The sequence below is a fragment of the Podarcis bocagei genome (assembly GCF_964188305.1).
Source record: "Podarcis bocagei genome assembly, chromosome: 4".
NCBI lineage: Eukaryota > Metazoa > Chordata > Lepidosauria > Squamata > Lacertidae > Podarcis > Podarcis bocagei.
In genome coordinates this window covers 84967023-84991042 of record NC_138128.1, presented here as the reverse complement: position 1 = coordinate 84991042, position 24020 = coordinate 84967023, and the positions used below count along the sequence as shown (strand labels likewise).

General features: G+C 42.0%; 1 protein-coding gene across 11 annotated transcripts in view; it reads left to right on the top strand.

Moving 5' to 3' along the window:
* ZMIZ1 (zinc finger MIZ-type containing 1) overlaps nucleotides 1-24020 on the top strand; it is a 375238-nt gene that overhangs the window by 250089 nt on the left and 101129 nt on the right. For all 11 annotated transcript variants that reach the window (XM_081191309.1, XM_081191308.1, XM_081191313.1 and 8 more), the window contains one exon: nucleotides 3338-3443. In XM_081191309.1, coding sequence (XP_081047435.1) covers nucleotides 3338-3443 — 106 coding nt within the window. The remainder of the gene's footprint in view (nucleotides 1-3337; nucleotides 3444-24020) is intronic.

Here is a 24020-nt window from a genome sequence, read left to right as displayed (position 1 = left end):
CTCCCCTGGATTTTTAATGTTGTTTTAGCATAATTCATTTATATTTTTGTATTTTATCCTTTTTTTTGTAACATATCCCAGAAGCACATCTAAAGATTGATATATAAATCTTTTAAGCAAACTGATGGTGATACTACAATGTTTTCTGCATCCCTAAAAGAAGCCCAAGCTTGTAAAACAGCAAGCTAGAATAGGGGCAGGGGAAAGACCCTTGTTTGTGCTTTAGTGAGGATGTTTAAGGATTCTCTTGATTTAGAAAACTCAGGCATGGATGTTTTTCTGCTCACCTCCTGGTGTTCAAATCTGCTTTATTTTTAATGAAGCAGCCGAGGAATTGCTAATTCCTCTAGAATGTCAGAGCTGCGGAAAGGAGTTGGGGGAAGAATGGAGAGACTTAAACGTCCCCCTTTCCCCCCTTTGTCTTTGAAAAATCTTCCTAGAAACGTTTCTGTGAATGTAACTAGGAAGGCTGAATTCAGCGTTACAGTGGTACCTTGGTTTACGAACTTAATCCGTTCTGGAAGTCCGTTCTTCAACCAAAGCGTTTTTAAACCAAGACGTGCTTTCCCGTAGCAGCGGGGGACTCAATTTACAAATGGAACACACTCAGCAGGAAGCGAAACATGTTCTTATTCCAAGGCAAAGTTCACAAATCAAAACACCTACTTCCGGGTTTGCAGCGTTCTTAATCCAAGTTGTTCATAAACTAAGCTGTTCTTAAACCAAGGTACAACTGTACTGCTTCAACACTGAAGAAGAGAGCGTAATTTGAAGGCTAGCACACAAAACCATAGGAGCCAAAACCTAGGGGCCAAGGGGGTCTTAGCCCCTCCTCAATAAAATATTTGAGGGGGCTACCCCTCTAGTTGATGGGCATTGCGATTCAGATGGCATGCATGCACCATATCATGTGATTGATTATGCTGGGCAGACTTACCTCCCCCCCCCTCCGTATTTTATTCAAGTTGGCACCCCAGCACAGAACTGAAAATACGTTGGTCCTGATTTCTCAAAAGAGACCACCACAGAAATGTTATCCAGAGTGATTTCCTTGTTATAAATAAAGTTTAATCTGTTGATTAAATAGGAGAGATTAAGTTGTTAAACCTTTTGCATTGTGTTACCTGAATTTATAGCAGGCTTATACATAGCCACTTGCTACTGAGAATTAAGAATTGACTTCTGGTAACCAGGCAAAATAGCAAGCTTTGCAAATGTTGGTTCTGTTAGACGCCAAGTGACCTAATAATTATATATAAGCAGACTGGACAGTAGGACTTGTGAGCTAGTAACTTTTGTTGAGTAATTTGCAGCGCTGTTTTATAGACAAGCTTAAATATGTCACTTCTATAATGCTGTGCAACTCACATTGAAATTCAACCAACACACTTTCTCCTCTAGTTTGCTTGCCCTGTAAGTTAAGAATGAGGGTATAAAGAATGCAGCACTTGAAAAAGTGATGTTTTCTCAACTGCTTTTGTCCAGGAAGATAGAGGTTAGGTTGAAACTAAGAAGAAAACAGTGCTTCCACTAAGATAATATGAACATGAAAACTAAATCAGATGTTATTAACCAAGAGTTTTGTGGCACTTTATATATTGATAAACCAAATCTGACACAGAAAGCATGCGTGTTATAGCAGTAGATGCAGTCTATGTGGGGGGAGTATTAATTCAAAAGTGGAATTATTTCTACACATCAGCTTCCCCTGCAGATGTTTAGATTTTAGTTTTCAAATTGCAACAGCAATGAACTAGCCATCCATCAATCTCAGTGTTATTCATGTTGTGAATCTTTATTGTTAATTAGGAAAAGTGGGTACTGGAGGGCAGTTCAGATTAATAAGAGTCATGCAATTGTGCTGACTAGTTAACGTAGAATAGGAAAATTTCATTACCATTTATAGGTTATCACATATCTTGGTTTCCCGTTCTCTTCTCTATCATTGTTTTATGGCAAGCTAGTGTTGGACACAGATAATTGCACACTAATGAGTGCCCTCTTTAATTCATCAAAGGTCTTTCGTATTGAAGCAGAGGTGACAAAAACAATTTATTTCTTGAATTGTAAGCTCTTTTGAATAGGGTGTAGCTGGAAATAAAGGTTGGTATAAAAGAAAAGAAAAATAATGCCACTAAATGTCTTACTGTTCGTCTTTAACTTCTGTTTTAAAGGAATGTTGGGGCAACTCAGAAATAATACACATATGATATAGTGTGCATGAACTGAGGCTACTTTTGGATTCTGGAGGTTCTGCTGATCTGATCACAGCTGTGAGTTGGAGGACATGGCCAAGGGTCACATAAAAGCTGTAGTCTTCATTGTAAAGCCATTATTTTGATAAGTGGTTAAAATAAATCAAATGTGTTTCCCTTATTGTCATTGTGCTGCATTGGCATGTTTTGTTCTAAATACAATAACTGAGTTTCTGAAGAGCACATTTGATCATTTTTATAGGGTCCAATGCCATGTGAATAATAGTCCCTGCTTGTACAGGGTGAGTCTTTTAAAAGAAACCCCGTGGAACATGTGTACTCTGTATCCATGGGGCCGCTTTTAAAGGTCTCAACCTGTACAAGCATATCTCTGTACAGCATCAGAGGCCCATTCTTCTCCCTGGATAGAAAGTAGCATGTGACCTGACATACTGCCAAGCTTACCTGTACCTAAGATCTTCCAGGATCTGCTGTGTCTTCCCCTCAGCTTCCTTCCCATCCTGATAATGATGAGACAAATGTGTGTGTATAAGCAGGGCAATTCTGGTAGTTAAGGTGCAGTCTGGTAGTTAAGATCTCAAGCCAAGTCTCAAATACAGTGAAACATGAAACAGCTGTCTCCATTAAAATTCCCTTTAAGAACTTGCTTACATTTAAATCTTGGTAGTTTATTTTTATGTTTAAAGAGTCTTTCTCTCGTGGCAAAAAGTCAAAATGATGGCTCTCAGATTCAGTGTATGCTCTGCTGGTAAAGCTGTGGGAGATGGTGTGGATAGATGTGTTATTGGCTTGGACCCGAGTTTAAGTCCGTGTTCATTCCTGGGCAATCTGGATGACGCTGTGCCAGCTCTCACATTCTCCACTTCAGTCCTGCAGAAATAGGAATTGTAGTGGCCTGTTTTACAGGGTTGTTGCAATGTGGCTAAATGAGAAAGAAATGAATGCACATCTTGCTTCATAAAAGCGCTATGAAAACCACAGGGACTTTTAAAAAAGAGAGAGCAACAAACCTCCTTGGTACTGTTCTTTATATTGTGGGTGATGCTGCAAACACGTTGGCTAGCTTGCTACAACTGTGCAGTAACTCTCAGTGAATGATTCCCTTTCTTCCTTCTTCCCAGGTTGTTAGCAGAGTGGCAGCACAGCAGGGCTTTGACCTGGACCTCGGATACAGGCTGCTGGCCGTTTGTGCAGCCAACAGAGACAAGTTCACGCCAAAATCAGCTGGTAAGAAAATCCATTTTTCTTTCTTGCAGTTGCCTGTTGACAGAGAGAATCTTGACACACTTTGCTCTGCTGTAGGAAATGGATAGGCTTCTGCCATATAGTTTAGCATTACTAGTATGAATTACTGAAACAGGATCCCTGACATTCATTCCCTTTCTGTATTCCTCAGGCTATATCATTTATTTGCCACACCAGCTGCAGAGAAGTGCTGTCTGGGTGTGCATGTGTGTACTGGACAGACAGACATTTTTGGCAGTTCTCTGACATTTCCAGAGGAGGGATGTTGCAAATATGATTTCCTGCTCCACATAAGTATCCACTGCAAGTTTAAAAACATTATCATCCAATCCATGAAAAAAGCTGCTACAAGTGGATACATGATATGATTATCAGTTAAGACAACTACTGAATGGTTTGCAACAATGCTACTAGTATTGCACAACAATACAAATGGGGAACATGATGCACAATTAAACCTATTGCAGTTAACATGTGTGTGTTGTGAACGGTGCATATCAGTTTTTGCAGATGAGTGTCTTAAACATGATGTTTATGTGTGGGAAGGTGGCAATATCTATGGCAGTTAAGGAGCAGGTTTCATTGTGACTGGAGAGACAAATAAAAATGGAAAAACTTCAGCAATGTGTGGGACTGTTGTGGTGGCGAGGAATGTCAGTTAAGCTTTCAGATGTACGTGTGGTTATCTCTGGACTTTGTGTTGTTTCTTAATATGTTTTGGTTCTAAGAACTTCGAAATATTAAGGGTTGTGCACATGATTCTTACAGCAACTTTATACATAATAATTTCCCTTCCAACTCTCCCATTCCATTCTGTTCTTCTATACCTGTGATTCCTATCTAGCAGGGGCTTGGGCTAATGACCCTTGAGGTCCCTTCCAACTCTACACTTCTAAAATAAGGCGTCTCTGATACATATGTTGACGTCTTAGTAAAATTGAGTGAAAGAATAAAAGGAGAATTCCCTGGGTGCCTAGATCCAGGTTTGAGGCAAGTTCTATTTGGTGAGAAAACCGCAGCAGGCAGGAAAGCAATTTTACAAAGGGAATTTACAATCCCCAAACAGGCAGGAAAGCAAAGCAAAGCATGGAAATATAGGCTGTCGGACCTTTAAAATACCCCCTTCTAAGTTACTTCCAAAGTCTCCTGCTTCCCTTAGCATAGAAAGAGACTGTGCATTTGGAGAGTTAAAAATGGCTTGCTTACACCACATGCTTTATTCCAGGGAGGTTGGACTAGGTGGTCCTTGGATCCCTTCCAACTGTAAAGTTCTATGATTCTAATTTCTGGACAGAACTACATGTTTTGATGGCAAACATGTTTTCCAAATGCATGTTTGCTGGTTAATAGTAATGAAATGACTGAGTTTGGGCACAGCGCTAAATTATAGTTCAGCATTATAAGAACGGGCCTTGGACTCATGCACTCACCCCTTCCAACATGATCACGGGGAGCAGATTAGACTTCTGATTGAAATTTAGCATTATTTCTGGACCCAGAAAAATGGCAGCTGGTATTAGCTGTTATTTAGAACAGCCTTTGACAAGCTGGTGTCCTCCAGGTCTTTTGGGATGTTTCAGCTGGCTGGAGCTGATGGGTGATGTCCACCAAAACATTTGCAGGATGCCAGGTGTTTCCTAAAGTGTATGAATAAATAAAGGTAAAAACCCAGATAAACTGTGGATACACAGCTATGGTTTAGAGAAGCAAGGAAACTTCAGATTGTGGTTAATCACCCTGGCTTGTTTCCCAAAGCATACCACTTTGTGATCATTAAATGAAAGGTGCCCTAGAAAAGAAGAAGAAGAAGAAGAAGAAGAAGTCTAAAAGGGGTGGTAGTGAAGATTTTATAGACTTCCCAGCATAATCACCTATATGAGATTCTTACTAAGATCACACAAATGACTATTTACAAGCTTGGGTTATTGGAGTAAGAGATGTCTGCCTTAATCCTTCTCCATTAGTCACTAAGCCAGCCTTTCTCAACTTTGGGTCCAGGCCTGTGTAGAGAGGGCGGGCAGCCAGGTCCACTTTTCCTGGACCTCGAACAGCTCAGATAGCCTGGTGTCCCTGCCAGGGGCCTGCTGGACTTACGCTGTCATGCCAAGAACAAGACTCCTGCCCTGGGCCTCAGACAAGCTCTGCACAGGCCTGCTTGGGTCTCTAAATGTTGTTGGACTGCAACAACATTTCCGAGCACAATTCAAAGTGTTGGTGCTGACCTTTAAAGCCCTAAATGGCCTTGGTCCAGTATAGCTGTAAGAGCGTCTCCACCCCCATCCTTCTGCCTGGACACTGAGGTCCAGTGCCGAGGGCCTTCTGGTGGTTCCCTCACTGTGAGAAGCCAAGTTACAGAGAACCAGGCACAGGGTCTTCTTGGTAGTGGCACCTGCCCTGTGGAACGCCCTCCCACCAAATGTCAGAGAACAACAACTACCAGACGTTTAGAAGACATCTGAAGGCAGCCCCGTTTAGGGAAGCTTTTAATGTTTGATGGACTACTGTATTTTAATATGTTGTTGGAAGCTGCCCAGAGTGGCTGGTGAAACCCAGCCAGATGGGTGGGGTATAAATTTATTATTATTATTATTATTATTATTATTATTATTATTATTATTATTACTACTACTACTACTACTATTAATTATCCTTTGGCAGCGATCAGAGATGATGGGAGTTGTAGTACATCTGAGGACTCAAGGCTGAGAAAGGCTGCACTAAGCTCTCTGGACAGAATCTTCACAGATGATTGGATTTCCTTTAAATCTATTCTATGAGCTATTCTATGGAGTGATGGTATCAAGTTTTTGCACTGTGGATCATACAGGAAAGTTACAATAGCTGCATTTTAAAAAATAGCTGGGACCCATTTGTGGAGCCCAGCCATCAGTTAAAAGACTAATGTTTTAGTATTTAAGACCCTGCCCCGTCGTGTCTTTTCCCCACTATTTCTCAGACCAATAAGGGAAAATAAACTAGGGTATATGGCTTTTCTCTGCCTTTTTTTCTGGTGCTTATGAAATGGTTGTGAGTTCAGTTAGCATCTTGGTCGCCAGAAAGAAATATAGATACATTAGCTAGCTTCGTGGCTCTGTGGTTGTAAAGAGAGATACTTTCACGTGGATACAGTCAAGGCTAAATAGAGAAAAATCTGGATAAATTTTGACAGCAAACTTCCAGCTGCACTTCCCAATACCCGCCTTTCTAAGAAGACAAGACCTCAGACATTTTTACTTTGTCACTGATACAGCAGCAGCAGTGTGCTTGTTTTTGTGAGCTGAAATCTTGTTATTTGAACCAGTCACTTTTAAGACTTGACATTTTGTGGTACTTCTATGCTGCCAGTTCGGAAAACATTTCCTCCACAGGGAGCTTGTTGTGTGAACTGTTACAAATAGCTCTGTGTTTAGCATGATAGGCCTTCAGAGAACATCATTGCACAAGGGAGATCAACTTCCTTATCTTCTTAATAGATCATATCCAGCTTTTCTAATAGAGTAATGTTTTAAAAGTAACTGGCATGAGGAAAATGTCACAGTCATGACAAAAATTAATTTGCCATTGGCGACAAATGGCTTCCAAGTGTTTGTACAATAATGGAGCTGGATTTGAATTAATCTCCATGTTTATTGGAGTGAAATTAATTTAACATAATTGGTGGGAAAGTGTGCCCGTTCATTCAAATCCCTTTCCATTTTGCAACTTTCTATAAGTTAATGACTTGGTAGTTGCTTAACTTGCCGTTTTTAATTTTAGTCTTGTCAGGCTTTAACTGTAGAATGTGTTCTTAAGAAGTCATTTGGAATCCTTTGCGTTCATGATCCTTTGCGTTCATGATCCTTGCAACTCTGTAAGGCAGGTTATTATTAGGATGCCTATATTGCAGACGATAGGATGGGTACAGCCACCCATCAAGTTCAGGATAGTGGTAAGATTTGAACTGGCAAATTCTCTGCTCACGGTCTCAGCCACTGCACTACACCTGAAGTGATTCTCCTGAACTACTTTGGATCTTTTCTGACATTTAAGGGATCCTAGGAAGTCAGCTACTCTTACGATCAAAGTTACTTGCTATTAATCAAAATCTGCCCTTTTCATCTGGGACAAATATCTTTGTGCTTGGGGGCATTCCCAGATGCCTGTCCAAAATAACCCATCCAGGTACTTACTGTATTTTGACCAGTGCTCTCTTATCTTCTCCCCAAGATAGCTATCAATATCGCAGTGTTTGCTTTTCATTTGCAAGTCTTGACAGACTTCGGTTCCTGTATGATCAGCTCCTATGAGTGCCATGTTGAAAAGTGTTATATCTCAGATTTCAAAGAGAAAACACATGTTAGTGTAGTTATGATCTTTTTTTGGAAGAGGACATTCTGCCACATTTTAGCTTAATGGTCTTCACATTTTAGAGCTCTTTGCTCTTCTTATTTTGGTAAAGAAATCATTACTTTTGGGGTCATCTGTGCTGCTTACCAGGATTTTGAAGTGATGGTTTTAAGTCTTATTTGTTTAGCCTAGCTAATCCCCAGTTATCCCTGTGGTTAATTTGAATTGTTTTTAAGAACGCTAAGGGCAGGAGTCAAGTGGTGTGAACAAGCATTCGAAAATTAGAGTGCAATCCTGAAAGAAGGGTATAATAAAGTTGTGCCTGTGTTACACCCTATGAGCTGCTGCTTTGTCAATGTAGCCTTGGCATTTCCTCCTTTATTAACAAGAATAGTGCTTAGTGTTTTGGAGTACTCAAAGCACATCGTCGGGCCTTTCCGTTGGCTCCTCTGGAGTTGGCCGCCCCTCTGCAAAGCTGGGCAGCGTGCCAGGCTGGGCGCAGTGGGCTCCCTCAGGGGCACGCTCAGCAGGAGCCCATGCTGATGCCAGGCACAAACGATCCCGTGGCATGCAAAAAAATGTGGGTGCCCTGGCCCTTCATGGGGAATGTTGTGGGGGCTGGAGCCCCCACAGCCCCACACACTCAGCACCTATGAAGCACATCATACAGTGCATTTAAGATGGAATTGTATTATTATCACCCTCCATATTGCAGGGGGGGGGGGGACAAAGTGAGACTGAAAGACTATTATGTGCCAAAGGCCACTTAATGCATTTGTTGATTTCCCATGTCAACGCCGGCCTCTTAGTCACTGCAGAGCCCAAGCTCTGCGCTCGACTTGCTCCTCTCTCTTGGCAGGAGGTCAGATGCAACGTTTCCCACCTTGAAGGTAAATGAAACACAGCTTCTTCTAAACACACATGACATTTGGTCCTGAAACAATTGTTAGTGAGTGGCATTGGCTTGTTACCGCACAGCAGGTAGGTCATGAGCTTGTTTGCTTCCACACTGCAGACCTCTACACTGTTTGACTCTACGCTGCCTCCCTCTTTCATTGAGCCACATTGAGACTGCATAATGGAAGAAGTAGGGACAGTATTGTCTTTCTGGGTCCTGGCATGACTCCATTCCCCATCACTCTATAGCTCATTGGTGCCTTCTCACAATGCTACAAATTCCTCCAGGTCAGACATGTATCTTTGCCTAGGCAATATCCATTATTGCTGCTTGCTTTCTGCCTGTCAGCCTGCTAGACCCTCTGTATATCCAAGTATACCAACTTCCTTTGAAAGCTGGAAGGATGTCAGTTTCCTTATCAGTCTTCCTGCCCTCCCTCGAACAGTTTCCTTGCATCAGACCTTGGCCTCCAATTGACTATGCCTTTGAATTGGCCCTTCCTTCAGGAAATTCCCATTCTTCATGTAGCTACCAGATCAAGGCTTCTAGTACTTACATGTTAGCTCTTTGCATGTTCAGGTGCCAAAGCCCAGTTCTGAGAGTACATATTCAGAGATAATGGCAATAAAAGCAAAAGTCACATGCATATCCTTTGTATTGTATTATATTTCCTGTGTAAGGTTGTAATATGAAGTTCATGCATTCTCCCCAAAGTAGGTTTCCTCTGCTGCTCTTTCCATCCAGAGATGCTTATTCAGATTGCTAGAGGAGAGTCATGGTACCCTCCAGATGTTATTGGACTCCAGCTCTCATCAGGTGGACCACAGCATAGCTAGTGGTCAGGAATGTAGTCTAAAACATCTGGAGTACACAGTATTGGCCACCCTTGTGCTCATGGAAGAGGAGCATTGTCCGCCTCCTCTATATTTAAACAACAGAAGGTGATACATTGCTTTCAAAGGATCTGTCTCAGCAAAAATAGATATATTCCTTTTGGCACTTATTTGGGATGGGGTGGGTGCTAAAAGAAGGAAATAAACCTGCTATACTTAAATGTTTTACAGAATAATTTAATGGTGTGCTGTGGTCCGTTTGTTCATTCCTCCTGGTGCTGCTTTGCTCTTGGCAGAAGGGCAAGCAGGGGCCAGGCGAGGGGACTGAGTGCAGGATGAGATCACACACGAAAGCTTTGTCAGTGAGAGACACTGTTCGATATCTCTGCAGGCAGATGAAAGGGAGAGGGGAGGTGGGAGGAGCAGCTACAGGGCAGGAATGTGCAGGAGAAAGTACCTTTGCAGATACTGAAGCAAATTAATCTTAGACCACCTGGATAGGAGGCTCAATGTGAGATGTTTGATAGCAGAAATAGCAGTTCTGTTCTTTCCTTCAGCTCACTTCAGATGTCAGCCAAATTTCAACCTTGATAGAGTCAGTGACTTTATTAATTTTTTAATATAGTGAGAGGAGAGTGCCGCTGAATCATCATTGTGATTGTCAGCTTTGTTTAAAAAAATACTATTTAGTAGTTTTGAATGTATATGATTAGGTAGTGTTACAAAGGATGTGTCTTGTGGTACAGTCACAAGAGTCATATCATGCCTGTATCACTTTAGGTGGAACATATTGCATCTTTGACTGGTTCACCGTGCTGCAACCATGTCAGGAAAAAAGAATTTTAGCCGCCTCTTCAGTATGCCAACTTTCCATCTGCAGTGTTTTTGGTTTTGTTCAGATGTATGAAGCTCTACCTGCAGTCTTCAGTGGGACAATCCAGGAAGGGGCAGTGTTCAATTTGGCCATTGTTCTGTAATTTGTCAAGATTGCTCCTTGCCCTTCAGAGTTTTGAATAGGTTTTCTGTAATATTTAGTGAAAGTAAACTTTTTAAAAAACTAACACAACTTGGTTGCTCTGTTTGTTCAGTCTGTTTGTTTCCTAAGTTATTTAGAGTGTGTTTGGGGACGTGGCTTAAAGAAAGAAGAATCTTATGTTTGTGGTGGACTAAGTCTCTGTGGGTTTTCTGTTTTGGTTTTGTGTGTTAATTTTCTAAGAAGTCTCAATTTAATATGCTGAGAATGACATGCTGGCAGTAAAAAGGGAGGGCATATACACCCTGAAGGCGGGATTCAGACAGAGGATGAGATGAAAGAAACAACAGTTTCCTAACAGAAATGCCAAATATGACACAGATTGATTTAAAACTAAGGTTCTCTGGCTTTGTCTGATTCAAGATCTGAATTCCATAGTATGAGCTTGCCTCTTTGTTGAAATTTTCCATGTTTGAAATCCTGGGTCAGTGCTGTGCGTGGAATCACTTCAAGCTAAAAGAGTCAATTTCAGTTTTGTCATTGGCTTTAAACAGGATAAATGTCTTTTGGAAGAATGATTGTGGTCAGAAGCATAGAGTCCTAATGTATGATAAGCCAATAAGTATCGAGTTCCTTTCCTCCTTTTTCCTTTTAACCTACAACGTGTCTCCTTGGCTAGGTCACTTAACCTGCTTGCCCCTCTTACTTTCTGCTTATAGGAAATTACCTCATGCAAGCAATCGTTTGTTTTTACACAACCAGGTGTGAGGTATTATGGAGACTAATCACCACTGGGGCAGGGGTAAGGGGATTTCTTTCACTTCTGTAAATTGGTAATATTTCCCTGGTCAGCCACTAATTATGCCTAGAGAGATTTGATGGCTCTAATTATTGTGAGGGTATTCATATCAGCAGAGTTATAACATCTATGAGCAGTGTTCAAAATTTGCCAGGCTTTTTTGTGATCCACGTGGTGATCACAGGATGGCAGGTTGGATATTTCCATCTGGTTTGCCCCTCTAGCTTTCTCAAGCAGGTAAGCAGAAGAACTTATTTATTGCATTGATATCCCACCTTTTTCTCCAAGGAGTAGTAAATTGTCCATACCCCTCCTCAGTTAATCCCTGCAATGACTCTGTGAAGCTAAGAAGCTAGTGAGGGTTGGGGCAGGCCGAAGGCTAGAGAAGGAGATGTGAAATAAGGAAGGGAGAAGGAAGACTGAGTGAGGGCACATTATTGGAGAGAGAACATGGACAGGTCCAGGAGGTGGATTGAAATGATCAGCTGCTAAATCTTTGCCTGCAAGAATTTGGTGGAAGGGAGATTCAGTGTAACTCCCTCTGTCCCATTATAATGAGCTGCATTTTCCATATTCTCTCATGCATGATGTGATAATGAGTACAAATTAACCTTAGAAAGCCTAGGGAGGAGAAATAGGATGGAAAGAATGGTGGTCTGTGGAAGGAACTTTGACTTCAACAAAAAAATTACGAGGAAATAGATTGAGCCTAGATTGATTGAAGAGGTCATGGAGTTAATGCATATGCACCCAAAAGTTAAAATAGCAATACTAGCATGGAAAAAACTGGTAACTATTTTAATAAAACTTTGAAGGCACTTCTCAACACCACTGACAAATAAGCCCACTATATCTCTTAAATGGGACAAAGAAATACAAAATACCAGTCCAATGTTTTTGCACACATAAAAACCACTCGGTCTCTTTATTATATTCTTCCTTTCCTTTCATCACAGCTACCAGTAATTTCACATAAGGGAAGACATGTTTCTTGGGGAATTTTTTCCAAAGTCGGAAAGAACATATTTTCAAGTCATCTTCATGAATTTCCATCAGTTAATCTAAGACCCTTTGTAAAAGAACCAATTGATCTAACACAAGCCACACTAGTCCTCGTGCAATGAAAATGTATAAGAACCCATTTTCATTCATTTCAGACTTCATTTTGGAGAGGCTTCAGCATACCAGGTTCTTCCCTGGGGATGTTATTCTGAATATTGAATATCTGAGTAAAAAGTGGGACAGTTGGTTTCCTGTATGATGAGCTCTCCTAAATCAAATTTGTCTTCTTCGCTTCAAACATCATGGCTTTCCCATCATGGAGGGGGAACCCTAACAAATCATATTATTTGATGTGCTTACCGCAGAAGCAATTTCATTAAGACAAAAAATATAGCAGCTTCTAGGATCCCAGTGTGAAAAAATGATTTGCTGCTGGTCTAAAATGAGATCTGTAGATGCAAATTGTTGGGAATTTGTAATGGTAGTTGTCTCCCACTGGGAAATATTGAACCAGCCTCATGGCCTTGAAATACAAGACCGCAATGTGAAAAGGATATTTTAAAAAGACAACTGGGTGTTCTCTGTAATACTGCAATCCAAAATGTAACTTTCTCCAAACAGTAAGTACTCATGAAAACTTGACTGCTTCCGAAGTGCTATGTATCATCCTGTCAAATCCAGTTTTTTGCCGAGTTGGTGGGAGTTATGTAGGGCCTTGCCCTATTGCTGAAAACCATCTACTATCTGGGGCAGCAGTTATCAACCTGTGGGTCCCCAGATGTTATTGGACTACAACTCCCATCATCCCTGAGCTCTGGCCTTGCTAGCTAGGGGTGATGGGAGTTGTAGTCCAACAACATCTGGGAACCCACAGGTTGAGAAGGGCTGATCTAGGGTCTCCTGTGTGACTGTGAAGTAGCCGAGGCTCCTTCACTGACCTGATAACTTTATCATCATTATTTACATTTTTTAAATTACATTTTATATACCACCTATTAATAGAGTCGAAGAGTTGGAAGGGGTCATGAGGGTCATCTAGTCCGACCGCCTGCAATGCAGGAATCTCAACACACAGCCCCCCACCCAATGTGAAACCCTGCTTTGCTTGCAAATGTGCTAGCAGTTTTATTGCTGCACATATTGCGTGTAATTTTTTTATATTAAAAAAAACACTTTTTGTTCTTTTTAAACAATGCGGATAAATGTTTCTAAAAGCCAGCCAAAATGCAGAAGGATAAAATAATTTTTAAACCAGAAGTTTTAAAAATGCTACCCAAAAGATCATATTATGGGCACCATAATGGGGAGGGCATTCCATACAACAGATGTCACCACCAAAAAGTCCCTCTTCCTTGTCACCACACACTCTTGGTCAGGGGAACCTAGAGAAGGAGCTCTGATAGATTATGGCAGTGCTTTTCTTCGGGGGGGGGGGGGACACAGGGGTACACATACCCTTAAACATGTTGTGAATCTAAGTTTGGCCTCATTGAGGGGCAGTATTTCAATGAGTAGGAAAATGGGAGCACCACTAAAAAAAATTTAGGGGGGAAAAGCACTGGATTATGGAAGAACTTCCAGTTTTTCTTTGTTAAATGGATGGTTGTCTTTCACTTATTATCCTAACCTGTTATGATAGATCCCTAACTTTTCTGACATACCTCCCATTTCCAGTGTGCACTCACTTGAGGACTAGAGCAACATGATTTTGGAATCTTTTCAAATTATCAAGTCCTGAAAGAGGGGTTTTTGGGGTGGCAGTGGGTCTGGAAATGTGCTATTTTATTTAGCTAGGGCTCAACCACCAGAAAGAATATGTACCAGTTATTGTTGCGGATAAGCCAGAATGATGACAAAGCAGAGTGATGGACATAACCAAAGTGATGCTTTTAGACTCAAAATGCTGAGCTTACACTGACTAGTTATAATCCTTTCACGGCAAGAAAGGAAAAGATGACTACAGATTTTAAAGGCAGATGGGGGGGGGGGTTGGAGCTAGGAATTTTGAAAAACAGGAATGTTTGTTCATACATGTTTAATAATGAATATGTACTGGCTCATCTGAGCAAAAAATAACAATTGCAATAATCAGAATAGGGAGCACTTGCAGCTCATGTACATGAAATGTATTTAGCATTTGTAAATGCTGTGTAAAGAAAAGGAGATTTGTGTGTGTAAAATTTTCATCACACGTTTCCACGGTGGTTTAAATGGTTTCAGTGCTCTTTTTCTGGCAGTCTGGGTGCGATTCTAGATATAGATACCTCTTTATAGGAAAGTATGTAAGCTATGGGGCCCCTGTGAGGTTAGCTGGTACCTTGAAAGCTACATTGTGCAGCCATAAACCTCACAAAAATGTAGGAGAGACTTGATTTAAAGAGGCCTGGCCATCTTAAACAAGCATTTATATTAATTTGGCTTTTTGTGATTCATATTTTAATACCACATAAATAAATAAGTAACACACTCCCCAGCTTTATCTCATTAAGGAACTGGTAGTTAGTTTCCCCACCCCCCCTACCCAAGGGGAAGATGCAAAGGACACTATGATCTTCTCCTTACACAAGAAGCCTACTCATGGGACCTTCTGTAAAGCCTCCTAAATTAGCTAGGGCTGATTGTTAAGCTTTTAAGCATTGTTCTCTGCTTAAATAACATTGTAAATTTGCCCTGATGTACTAGCCAAGGGATTAACCAGAGAGGGAACTCTGCAAAATATCAGATTTCTTCCACTTTGTAAAATTCATGCCAGAGGGATTGATGGGCTGCTAGTGAAGCTAATAAAGTTATCAACAGCAATTAATTCAAAAGGGGAAAGCAGGTAAGAGAGCTAAATAAATCATCACTTTTATGTTAAAATAATGTGTTTAACATTCTGATCATTTACACACATCTTCTAATCTTTACCTGACAGCCTGCAAGTTAAATATTTAAGACTCCTTAAGGAAGTAGAAATGAAATAGGATATGTGGGTCATTCAGTGTGTGTGTAGGGGGCGGCACATATGAAAATTGAAGGATTACTTCCTTTCTCCATGCTGTGCCTCTTTCAGGTCTACTGTGGGTACATGACTTGAAGGCCCCCAAAATCCTTGAGTTTCTATTAATGTATAGTTATTAGAACTCATATTCACATTTTCATTGTCTATATGAGCCCTGTTTGAAAGTCTGTGTTATGCTTGATAACTTTGGTTGCTCAGGATAACTCTCCATTATTAAATCCAGTTGAAAATGGATGCTGCCCTCATATTCAATTGTAGTTCAATCATATTTGAAATCACCATGATGATTATTAGAATTATTTTAGCTTTAAAAATGGGGGGGGCAGATGACTCAGCATTAATATTCTGGTTTTTATTTTCCTTTTTCTCCTAAACACGCAGCATAGGATGTGACATAACTGGAAGTGCTTTAATTTTTCTCAGTTTCATGTGGTCTTCAAACAACTTCCTTGTATGTTGGTGGCAGATGTTCAAAATTGCTTCCTACCAGTTAAACATCTGGTGAAAAATGACCAAGTGTTGGGTTGCGTATGTTTAAAGGACCAATTATATGTGCATGCCTTTTTTCTTTAGGGACTCTCTCAAGCAAAAATGGAAGCAACTAAAATGGAAGCTTTGCCTTGTGACTAAATGCACAAGTGGCTCCAATTTATTGGGCTCTGTGTGGGGAGAATATATGGTGTGACTATTTAAAAATATTCTTTCTTGCTCGTTTTCAGTGTCTGGGTTGGTTCACTTGGGGAGAGGCAGTCCTTGAGGTATTGCGGTTCTGAGCTGTTTAAGGCTTTATAGGTCAAAACCAACACTTTGAATTGGACCTGGAAGCTAATTGGCAGCCATTGTTGTTGGGCGAGGATTGGTGTAATACAGGGGTCAGCAAACTTACTGCGCCTCAGGCCGGTGTCTCCAGCACCGATTGGGCGGGGGTGCGCATGCCCATACGCGTGCGCACATGCTATTTCCTGTGCACTTCTAGGTTGGAGGTGCACTGGAAATAGCTTGTGCGCATGTGCACAGGCCTCCTCTGACCCGGATGTGCACCAGAAATAACGCTTGCTCATGCGCACAAGCTATTTCCTGTGCTCCTCCAACCCAGAAGTGGGCAGCCATGCAGCGCAGTGCCGGTAAGAACAGGGGTCGCTGGGGACCAGATAAATGAGTCCCTTGGGTCTTATCCGGCCCGCAGGCCTTAGTTTGGGGACCCCTGATGTAATATGCTCAAACTGTCTTGCCAGAGTGAGCAACCTGGCCACCAAATTCTGCACCAGCTGAAGTTCCCAAACTGCCTTCAGAGGCAGTCCTACTTATAACACACTGCAGTACTCTAACCTAGAGGTTACCAGAGCATAGACAACAGAGGTTAGGCTATCTCTGTCCAGAGGGGTGCAGCTGGGCCACCAGATGAAACTGATGAAAAGCACTCTGCGCCACTGAGGCCTCCTGAGCCTCAAGCGACAGCAAAGTATCCAGAAGTACCCCCAGTTTACGCACCACCTCCTTCAGAAGGAGTGTAACCCCATTCAGAGCAGGCCACCTCCCATCCATCAAGCCTAGGGAACCACCCACTAACAGCGCCTCAGTGTTATCTGGGTAGAGCTTCAGTTTTTTGGCTCTCATTCAGTCCATTACTGAGGCAAGACAACAATCCAGCACATCCACTGCCACACCTGCAGATGTAAAGGAGAAGTAGAGCTGTGTGTCATCAGCAGATTGCTGACAGCGTACTCCAAAACTCCAGATGACTTCACTTAGTGGTTTCATATAGATCAGGGGTCAGCAAACTTTTTCAGCAGGGGGCTGGTCCACTGTCCCTCATACCTTGTGGGGGGTAAGACTATATTTTGAAGGGGGGAAATGAACAAATTCCTATGCCCCACAAATACCCCAGAGATGCATTTTAAACAAAAGGACACATTCTACTCATGTAAAAACATGCTGATTCCCGGACCGTCCGTGGGCCAGATTGAGAAGGCGATTGGGCCGGAACCGGCCCCCCAGGCCTTAGTTTGTCTACCCATGATATAGATGTTAAAAAGCAAAGGGGATAAAATTGAGCCCTGAGGAACTCCACATTGAAGGTTTCACAGTGCTGACTACCACTCTCCAAGTATCACCCCCTGGAAACAACCCTCCAAGTAGAACTGGAACCATTGAAAAGCAGTGCCACCCACCCGCAACTCAGACAGCCGCTCTAGAAGGATACAATGGTCAATGATACCGAAAGCCACAGAGAGGTAGAGGAGAATTAACAGGGGCACATTTCCCCTGTCTCTCTCCTGACAGAGGTCATTGTACTCAGCGTCCAAAGCAGTTTCTGTATCAAAACTGGGCCTAAATCCCAACTGAAATGACTCTAGAAAATCAGTTTCTTCCAAGAGAGCCTAGATCTGGTCCACAAGCACATGCTCAAAAACTGCTTGATTTTAGGTACATTTAACATGAAGCGTTTTAACATTTAGAGCCAGCACTTGGAATTGTGTTTGGAAATGGATCAGCAACCACTGCAGCTGTTTTAAAACTGAGAAGATATGTTTAGTTAGCAACCTAGCAGCTATATTTTGAACTAACTGCAGTTTCTGAACATCCCCACATGCAGTGCATTGCATTAGTCCAAAAGCAACATTACCAGAGCATGTGTAACTGTGGCCAGGATATTTCTGACTGGGAGGGATTTGCAACTTGTGCACTAGCCCCACTTTGTGGAAGTTACTTCATGCCACTTGGGTTTCTGAATATAAGGCCAAAACAGATTTTATAGAGGGAATTCTATTTAGAACAAGCCAAATACCACCACTGCAGTTTAAAGTGAAAACAAAGCAGTAAAACAAACAATAAAGCAAAACAATAACAAAATTAATAAAAGGTAGGGGCGGCAGCAGCAATTAACAAAGGTGAAGAGACATTCAAGCCTGTAATCATGGCTTATCATAGAAATCATAGTTTTCACAAAATGCTGAATATGTGAGCATTTGTACACATTTCATTGGAACGTATCCCTCCCTCCGCAATTGATGCACATGTGGAAAGGCCGTCAAAGTGCCTGAGGAAAGCATCTTATGTGAGAGGATGGCATTCATTAAAGTTTCACTGTTCTGATGCATTTGTAATTCATTCACTGTTCCCTTTCCAAGTATTTGGTCTCCAGATCTGTGGTTTGTATTGTCTCATTCCCACTCAGCATTACTGTGCTCATATTTTTGGAAAGAATGGATAGCAGGAATATTTTTTTTTCAAAGCAAAAGCTGGAAGATCGTAACCTGACTATTTACTCCAGTTGCACCCTGGAGCAAGAACTTTTGGCTTGCTTGCCCCAGTTGGACAAGAGAATATTGGCAGGAGTCTTTTTTTAGTGGCTGCCGACCATCAGAGTTTGCTCCTGTGCCATCTCTCCTACGTAATTGGAAAAAGCACAATCCTTTTTTTTTAAATCGTCTGACATTTCCTATATCAAACAGCAATATATATTGCCATCACTTGGCGATTAACATGTATTCATGTTGGGCATTAATGATTTAATGCATGAGTGCCAGTGCTTCAAAATGCAGGCTGCTTGATACTTATTTCTCTGTATAGCCACTATGTTTTTCGTAGATTAGCTCTTAAGAAGCTTCCTCGTTTTCCCTCTCTTAAACCCATAAGATAACAACATCAAGACTTGTCAAGGAATAGATGATTTGTCTGGAAACTATGCCGTGAAGTGGTTTGATATGGCTATGCAACGATATGTGTCAAAAGCAATAGTTTTTAGCAGACCACAGGCACAAACCAGGAAGGTCTCCTGCACAAGCCCCATACTTGAAATTAACACTCCTCCTCCTCCTCATTTCAATTTGGTTCACACAGGAAAACGTGTCATATTGTGGATGCTGTATCAATCAAAAGGGAACAATAGTAATCATTTATAGCATCAATATAATGCTTTAATTAGAACATTTGATGACTTTTCACATACCTCCATTACATATTCTTCTTTTTTTTACTGTAGCCCAGTGAGGCAGGTCAGTATTATTAACGTACTGCAGATGTAAGACGTGTGTGTGTGTGAGAGAGAGAGAGAGAGGGGGGGGGGAGGGAGGGAATATTGGTGTACCTCCGGTGACCTAATGAGTTTGGGTTCAACATGTAATCTGCACTGTTTAGATCAGGGGTGTCAAATTCAAATTCATCGGGGGCCGCATCAGCAGTTTGGTCACCCTCAAAGGGCCGGTTGTATCTGTAGGACTTACAGTACAGGAGAAAAGGGTTCAGGCAGCCGTTGGATCTGTCACATCACAGGATGGCATGCACTCAATATAAAAATAAGTGGAGGTTTCCTGAATGCATGTAAAGTGGAGGTTTCCTGTGTAGAACAGCCGGCGCCGCTAGAGGGCAGACGTTCTCTGGCTTGTAGGCTGCCGCGCATGCGCTGAAGAGGCGGCTTTCTTGTGTAAAAAAAAAAAGCGAGAATAAAAGGTGAAGGCTGGCGGCCGGTGGCAGCTACACGGGCCACATGACGAGGTCTGGCGGGCCGGATTCAGCCCGCGGGCCTTGTGTTTGACACAAGGTTTAGATATCTTGACTCACAGTTCACACCCTTAGCCACTATATGTTACTTCAAAAAACAATTGAACAAGATGTGGTAATGGCTGCCAATTTAGAGAGCGTTGACAGGTGGTTAGAGAAATCTATGGAAGATAGGGCTATAAATGGCTACTAGTCATGATAGCTATAGGTTATCTTCAATATCCAAGGCAGTAAATGCCAATTGATGAGGAACCAATTGCGGAGGGCCATTACCCTAATGTTCTGCTAGTGGATTTCTATCTGGTTGGCCACTTTGAGAAACAGGGTGCTAGCCTGGATAGGCCTATGGTCTGATCCAGGGCGCTCTTTTTTAGGAGCAGAATTTCCAAGCTTTTCTTTGGGGGGAAGTTTGTTTATCATCTGCTGATATTGAAAACTTTGAAAACCTCCTTGACCCTTGTACTGTACAGAATTTTTGTAATATCTAATACGTCTATATAATGTATTTCAGTATTTACATTCAAATGCAGATGTAGTAAAGCTATTAATAGTGTATCCTATCATTTCTTTCACAAGTACAAGGGAGTACTAAGTGTGAACAGCTGTAACCAATGCAATATGAGGCTCATTAGCAAATGTGTGGGGGAATTATGTAAAACACTTTTTGCGTGATTGGAGCCATACCTAAACAGCCTGAAAGACCCTGCTGTATGCTTGCTTCCCATGCTTTTGAAGGAAGTGGACTGGCTGAATGAATGACATGGTTGATTTCTACACCGGTATGATTGCTCATTGATTGGTGCATGGTCTTATTTCATTTATATAGTACTGTACAGCGCTGGAATGATCCAGGGGAGAAGTAGCCTCGGGTGCAGTTGGGGGGCATTGAATAAAAATAAGGGGGTGGGAGAAGAAGAAAACCCATTCATTTATGTTTCATTTGTTGTGTAATGACACTTACTGCCATCTCGGTAACCTTCCCCGGATCCGGCAGTTGTGCTGAAGGCAACAGGTTTTCCTGAGCTTGGGTGAACCCATTTCAGCTTCACTCAGGCTCAGGAAGTGGATCACAGCTTGCCCGCCTATTTCATAGAATCATAGAATCATAGAGTTGGAAGAGACCACAAGGGCCATCGAGTCCAACCCCCTGCCAAGCAGGAAACACCATCAGAGCACTCCTGACATATGGTTGTCAAGCCTCTGCTTAAAGACCTCCAAAGAAGGAGACTCCACCACACTCCATTGACCAATGGCAAGCAGGCTGTGACACAGCCCTGCGTCTTCACTTAAAGAAGGTTGATTTCCAGGGGGGCTCTGAGTAATTTTTTTTCCTGAAATGGGGGAGGTAGGCCAGATAAGTTTGGGAACCTCTGATGTAAAACGTGTAAGAGCAAGAATCTTTCCCAGTGCCTGGAAGGGACTCTCTCTATTCCTTATTTACTTGAAGACTTCAGGGCTGGGGGTTTTGTGTGGCACTGGATATCTTGATGCCAGAGGGCTGAGGGCATTAACATTTTGACCAGCTGGTGGTGAGTCGGTTTGTGGGCATCTCTTTGTGATATAGACCAGAACAACTGGAAGTGGGGGAAGAGTCCTAAGGAGATGTTTCCAAAAGGAGATGAATAAAAGCAAACCCATTTCTTCATTTACCATCAGCAAAGATGGTATGAGCAGGTCTGCTAGTTGTTTGGGACTAGGCTGAATTAGCATTTGAAATGGAAGCATCTTCATGGAACCAGAAAAAAAATTAAATCAATAAAAACATTACATTTTCTGTTTCTGTTTAAAATATTGTAGATACTGTGTCTTGTTTTTGTAACTTGCTTGTTGCAACTTGCCTAATAGAAAGCAAAGGGTTAAAGCCCTGAAGTCTTATAAATGGAGGTAAATGCTGACGCAAGGTCTTCAGTACTTTTCTGACAGAACACCCATCTTTAATTTGCTTGTCCCTTTACCCATATAACATTGTACATCTGCCCTTGAAAATAGCTCTTGCAAGCACGAGTGTAGCCAGGGAAGTCAATTTCGCAGAGGTTCCTGTCTGTGTCCTAGCACTGCAGGCAGACAGCCTGGAGCTAGGAGTTATTATCGGCTAAACAGGTATATGAATAATTACTAAAGAGAGAAGCCTGGGTTAATTGCAGTTTTTAATCTTGTTCTCATAAATTCTTAGATAATTTTTTTTCCAGGGGGGAGCATTCAAAAAATCTTCAGTAAGTGTTTTCTTTTCCCCAATGATTTATTATTTATTTTACCTATCATCATTTTACATAATACCTTCACTGTACATGAAACGCCTATCAATTTTGTTTATTTTTGTAGGACATGTATATCCCACCCTTCCGTTAAGTAAGCTCAGATAGACCTCAGGTTATATCGTTTCTCTCGTCATAGAGAAGAATTTAAACCCCAGTCATGGGATTCCAAGATGTTTTAGCATTGTGCACAGTTTGACACACGGGCGCTTAGCTAAAGTCACCTAATGGCTGAGTGGGGATTTGAATGACATTGGACCAATGTGGCCTCTCCCCCCCCCCCCGCCTGGGGGGGGGAGGGGAAACCCTTGGAGAAATCTTGCTTCACTTTTAAGCTTCTTACATCTCTCATATCATTTCCACATGTGTGTAATCCCTACTAGAATGGCTTCAAAGTTGGCATTTGGTCAACATAGCCTGTCTTCATAGAGTCTTCACAGAATTGTAGAGTTGGAAGGGGTCACAAGGATCATCTAGTCCACCTCCCCCCCATGATGGAAGTTTTTGCCCAGCATGGGGTTCGAACCCACAACCCTGAGATTAAAAGCTTTAGTGACTCAGATCTCCCAGAAATCTGAGTGACTGCTTAGAGGATATGAGGTGGTCAGACTTCAGTGCAGGCCATATCTTTTCTTCACATGCCATATTGTAGTCGACTTCAGGAAAAAGTGTGCATTAACCACATTACCTTAATGTGCCAGGTGTCTTATGACACCTTCCATAGGAGTTTTTACCATTACAATCCTACACTTCAAAACAAACATACATAGACATGAAAAAGCCAAGACATTTTTATATGTGGCCTTTAAATTATGATTATAGGGGTATTTTATTTCCCTAGAACAGTCTATATTTAAGAGAGCAGTGGGGAAACATAAATATCACTTATTTCCTGGAACTGTTTCTTGGAGCTCTACTCACTGATGAACAAACTTAAGTTTCTCATTGCTACCCCACAGAGTTAATATACCTACTTTTCTCTCATTCTCATGCTACTTCTGGAGTGAATGTGTGTCTCATCTTTTTTGAAACACAGACAATACTCAAAACCATACTCGTTTGGTTTGGCTGCTTCGTATGTGGTTGCTTTTTCCTTTCCCTTTTTAGTATACAGATATAAGGGCCAAGTGCTGTCATCCTGAAGTACTGTGCAAGAATTCGCACAGCACCTGCATACAGCTTGTGACCCACCAAGCCAACACAGGTTACCAGCCATGCGTAGTTCAATAAACCTCTTGTTTCTCCTGCCTGCCTGAAACGCCAAATGCAAGGCAGTGTGTTCTTATAGGACACTTGTGAGGCAATAATATATGGCTGGTATGGGTTCCTTGAGGGCCACAGGTTGTGTATGCCTGGTTTATATTTTTGAGAGTTTTTATCTGAACAAGTCAATGTTTAAGAGGGACACGGGTGGCGCTGTGGGTTAAACCACAGAGCCTAGGACTTGCCAATCGGAAGTTTGGTGGTTCGAATCCCCGTGACAGGGTGAGTTCCCATCGCTCGGTCCCTGCTCCTGCCAACCTAGCAGTTCGAAAGCACGTCAAAGTGCAAGTAGATAAATAGGTACCACTCTGGCGGGAAGGTAAACGGTGTTTCCGCGCGCTGCTCTGGTTCGCCAGAAGCGGCTTAGTCATGCTGGCCACATGACCCGGAAGCTGTACTCTGGCTCCCTCGGCCAATAAAGCGAGATGAGCGCCGCAACCCCAGAGTCGGCCACGACTGGACCTAATGGTCAGGGGTCCCTTTACTCTTTACCTTTAAGAGCCTGCTGGATCAGGCCAGTGGCCCATCTAGACCAGCATCCTGTTCTCACAGTGGCCAAGAGATGCCTGTAGGAAATCCACAAGCAGGATTCGAACACAAGAGCACTCTCAGAAGCATTCCTGCCTCCTACTGTGATAGCAGAGCATAGCCTGCAGCTCAGCCAGTGAACTAAAAACATTTGTACTTCATATGTGAAAATGAAGCA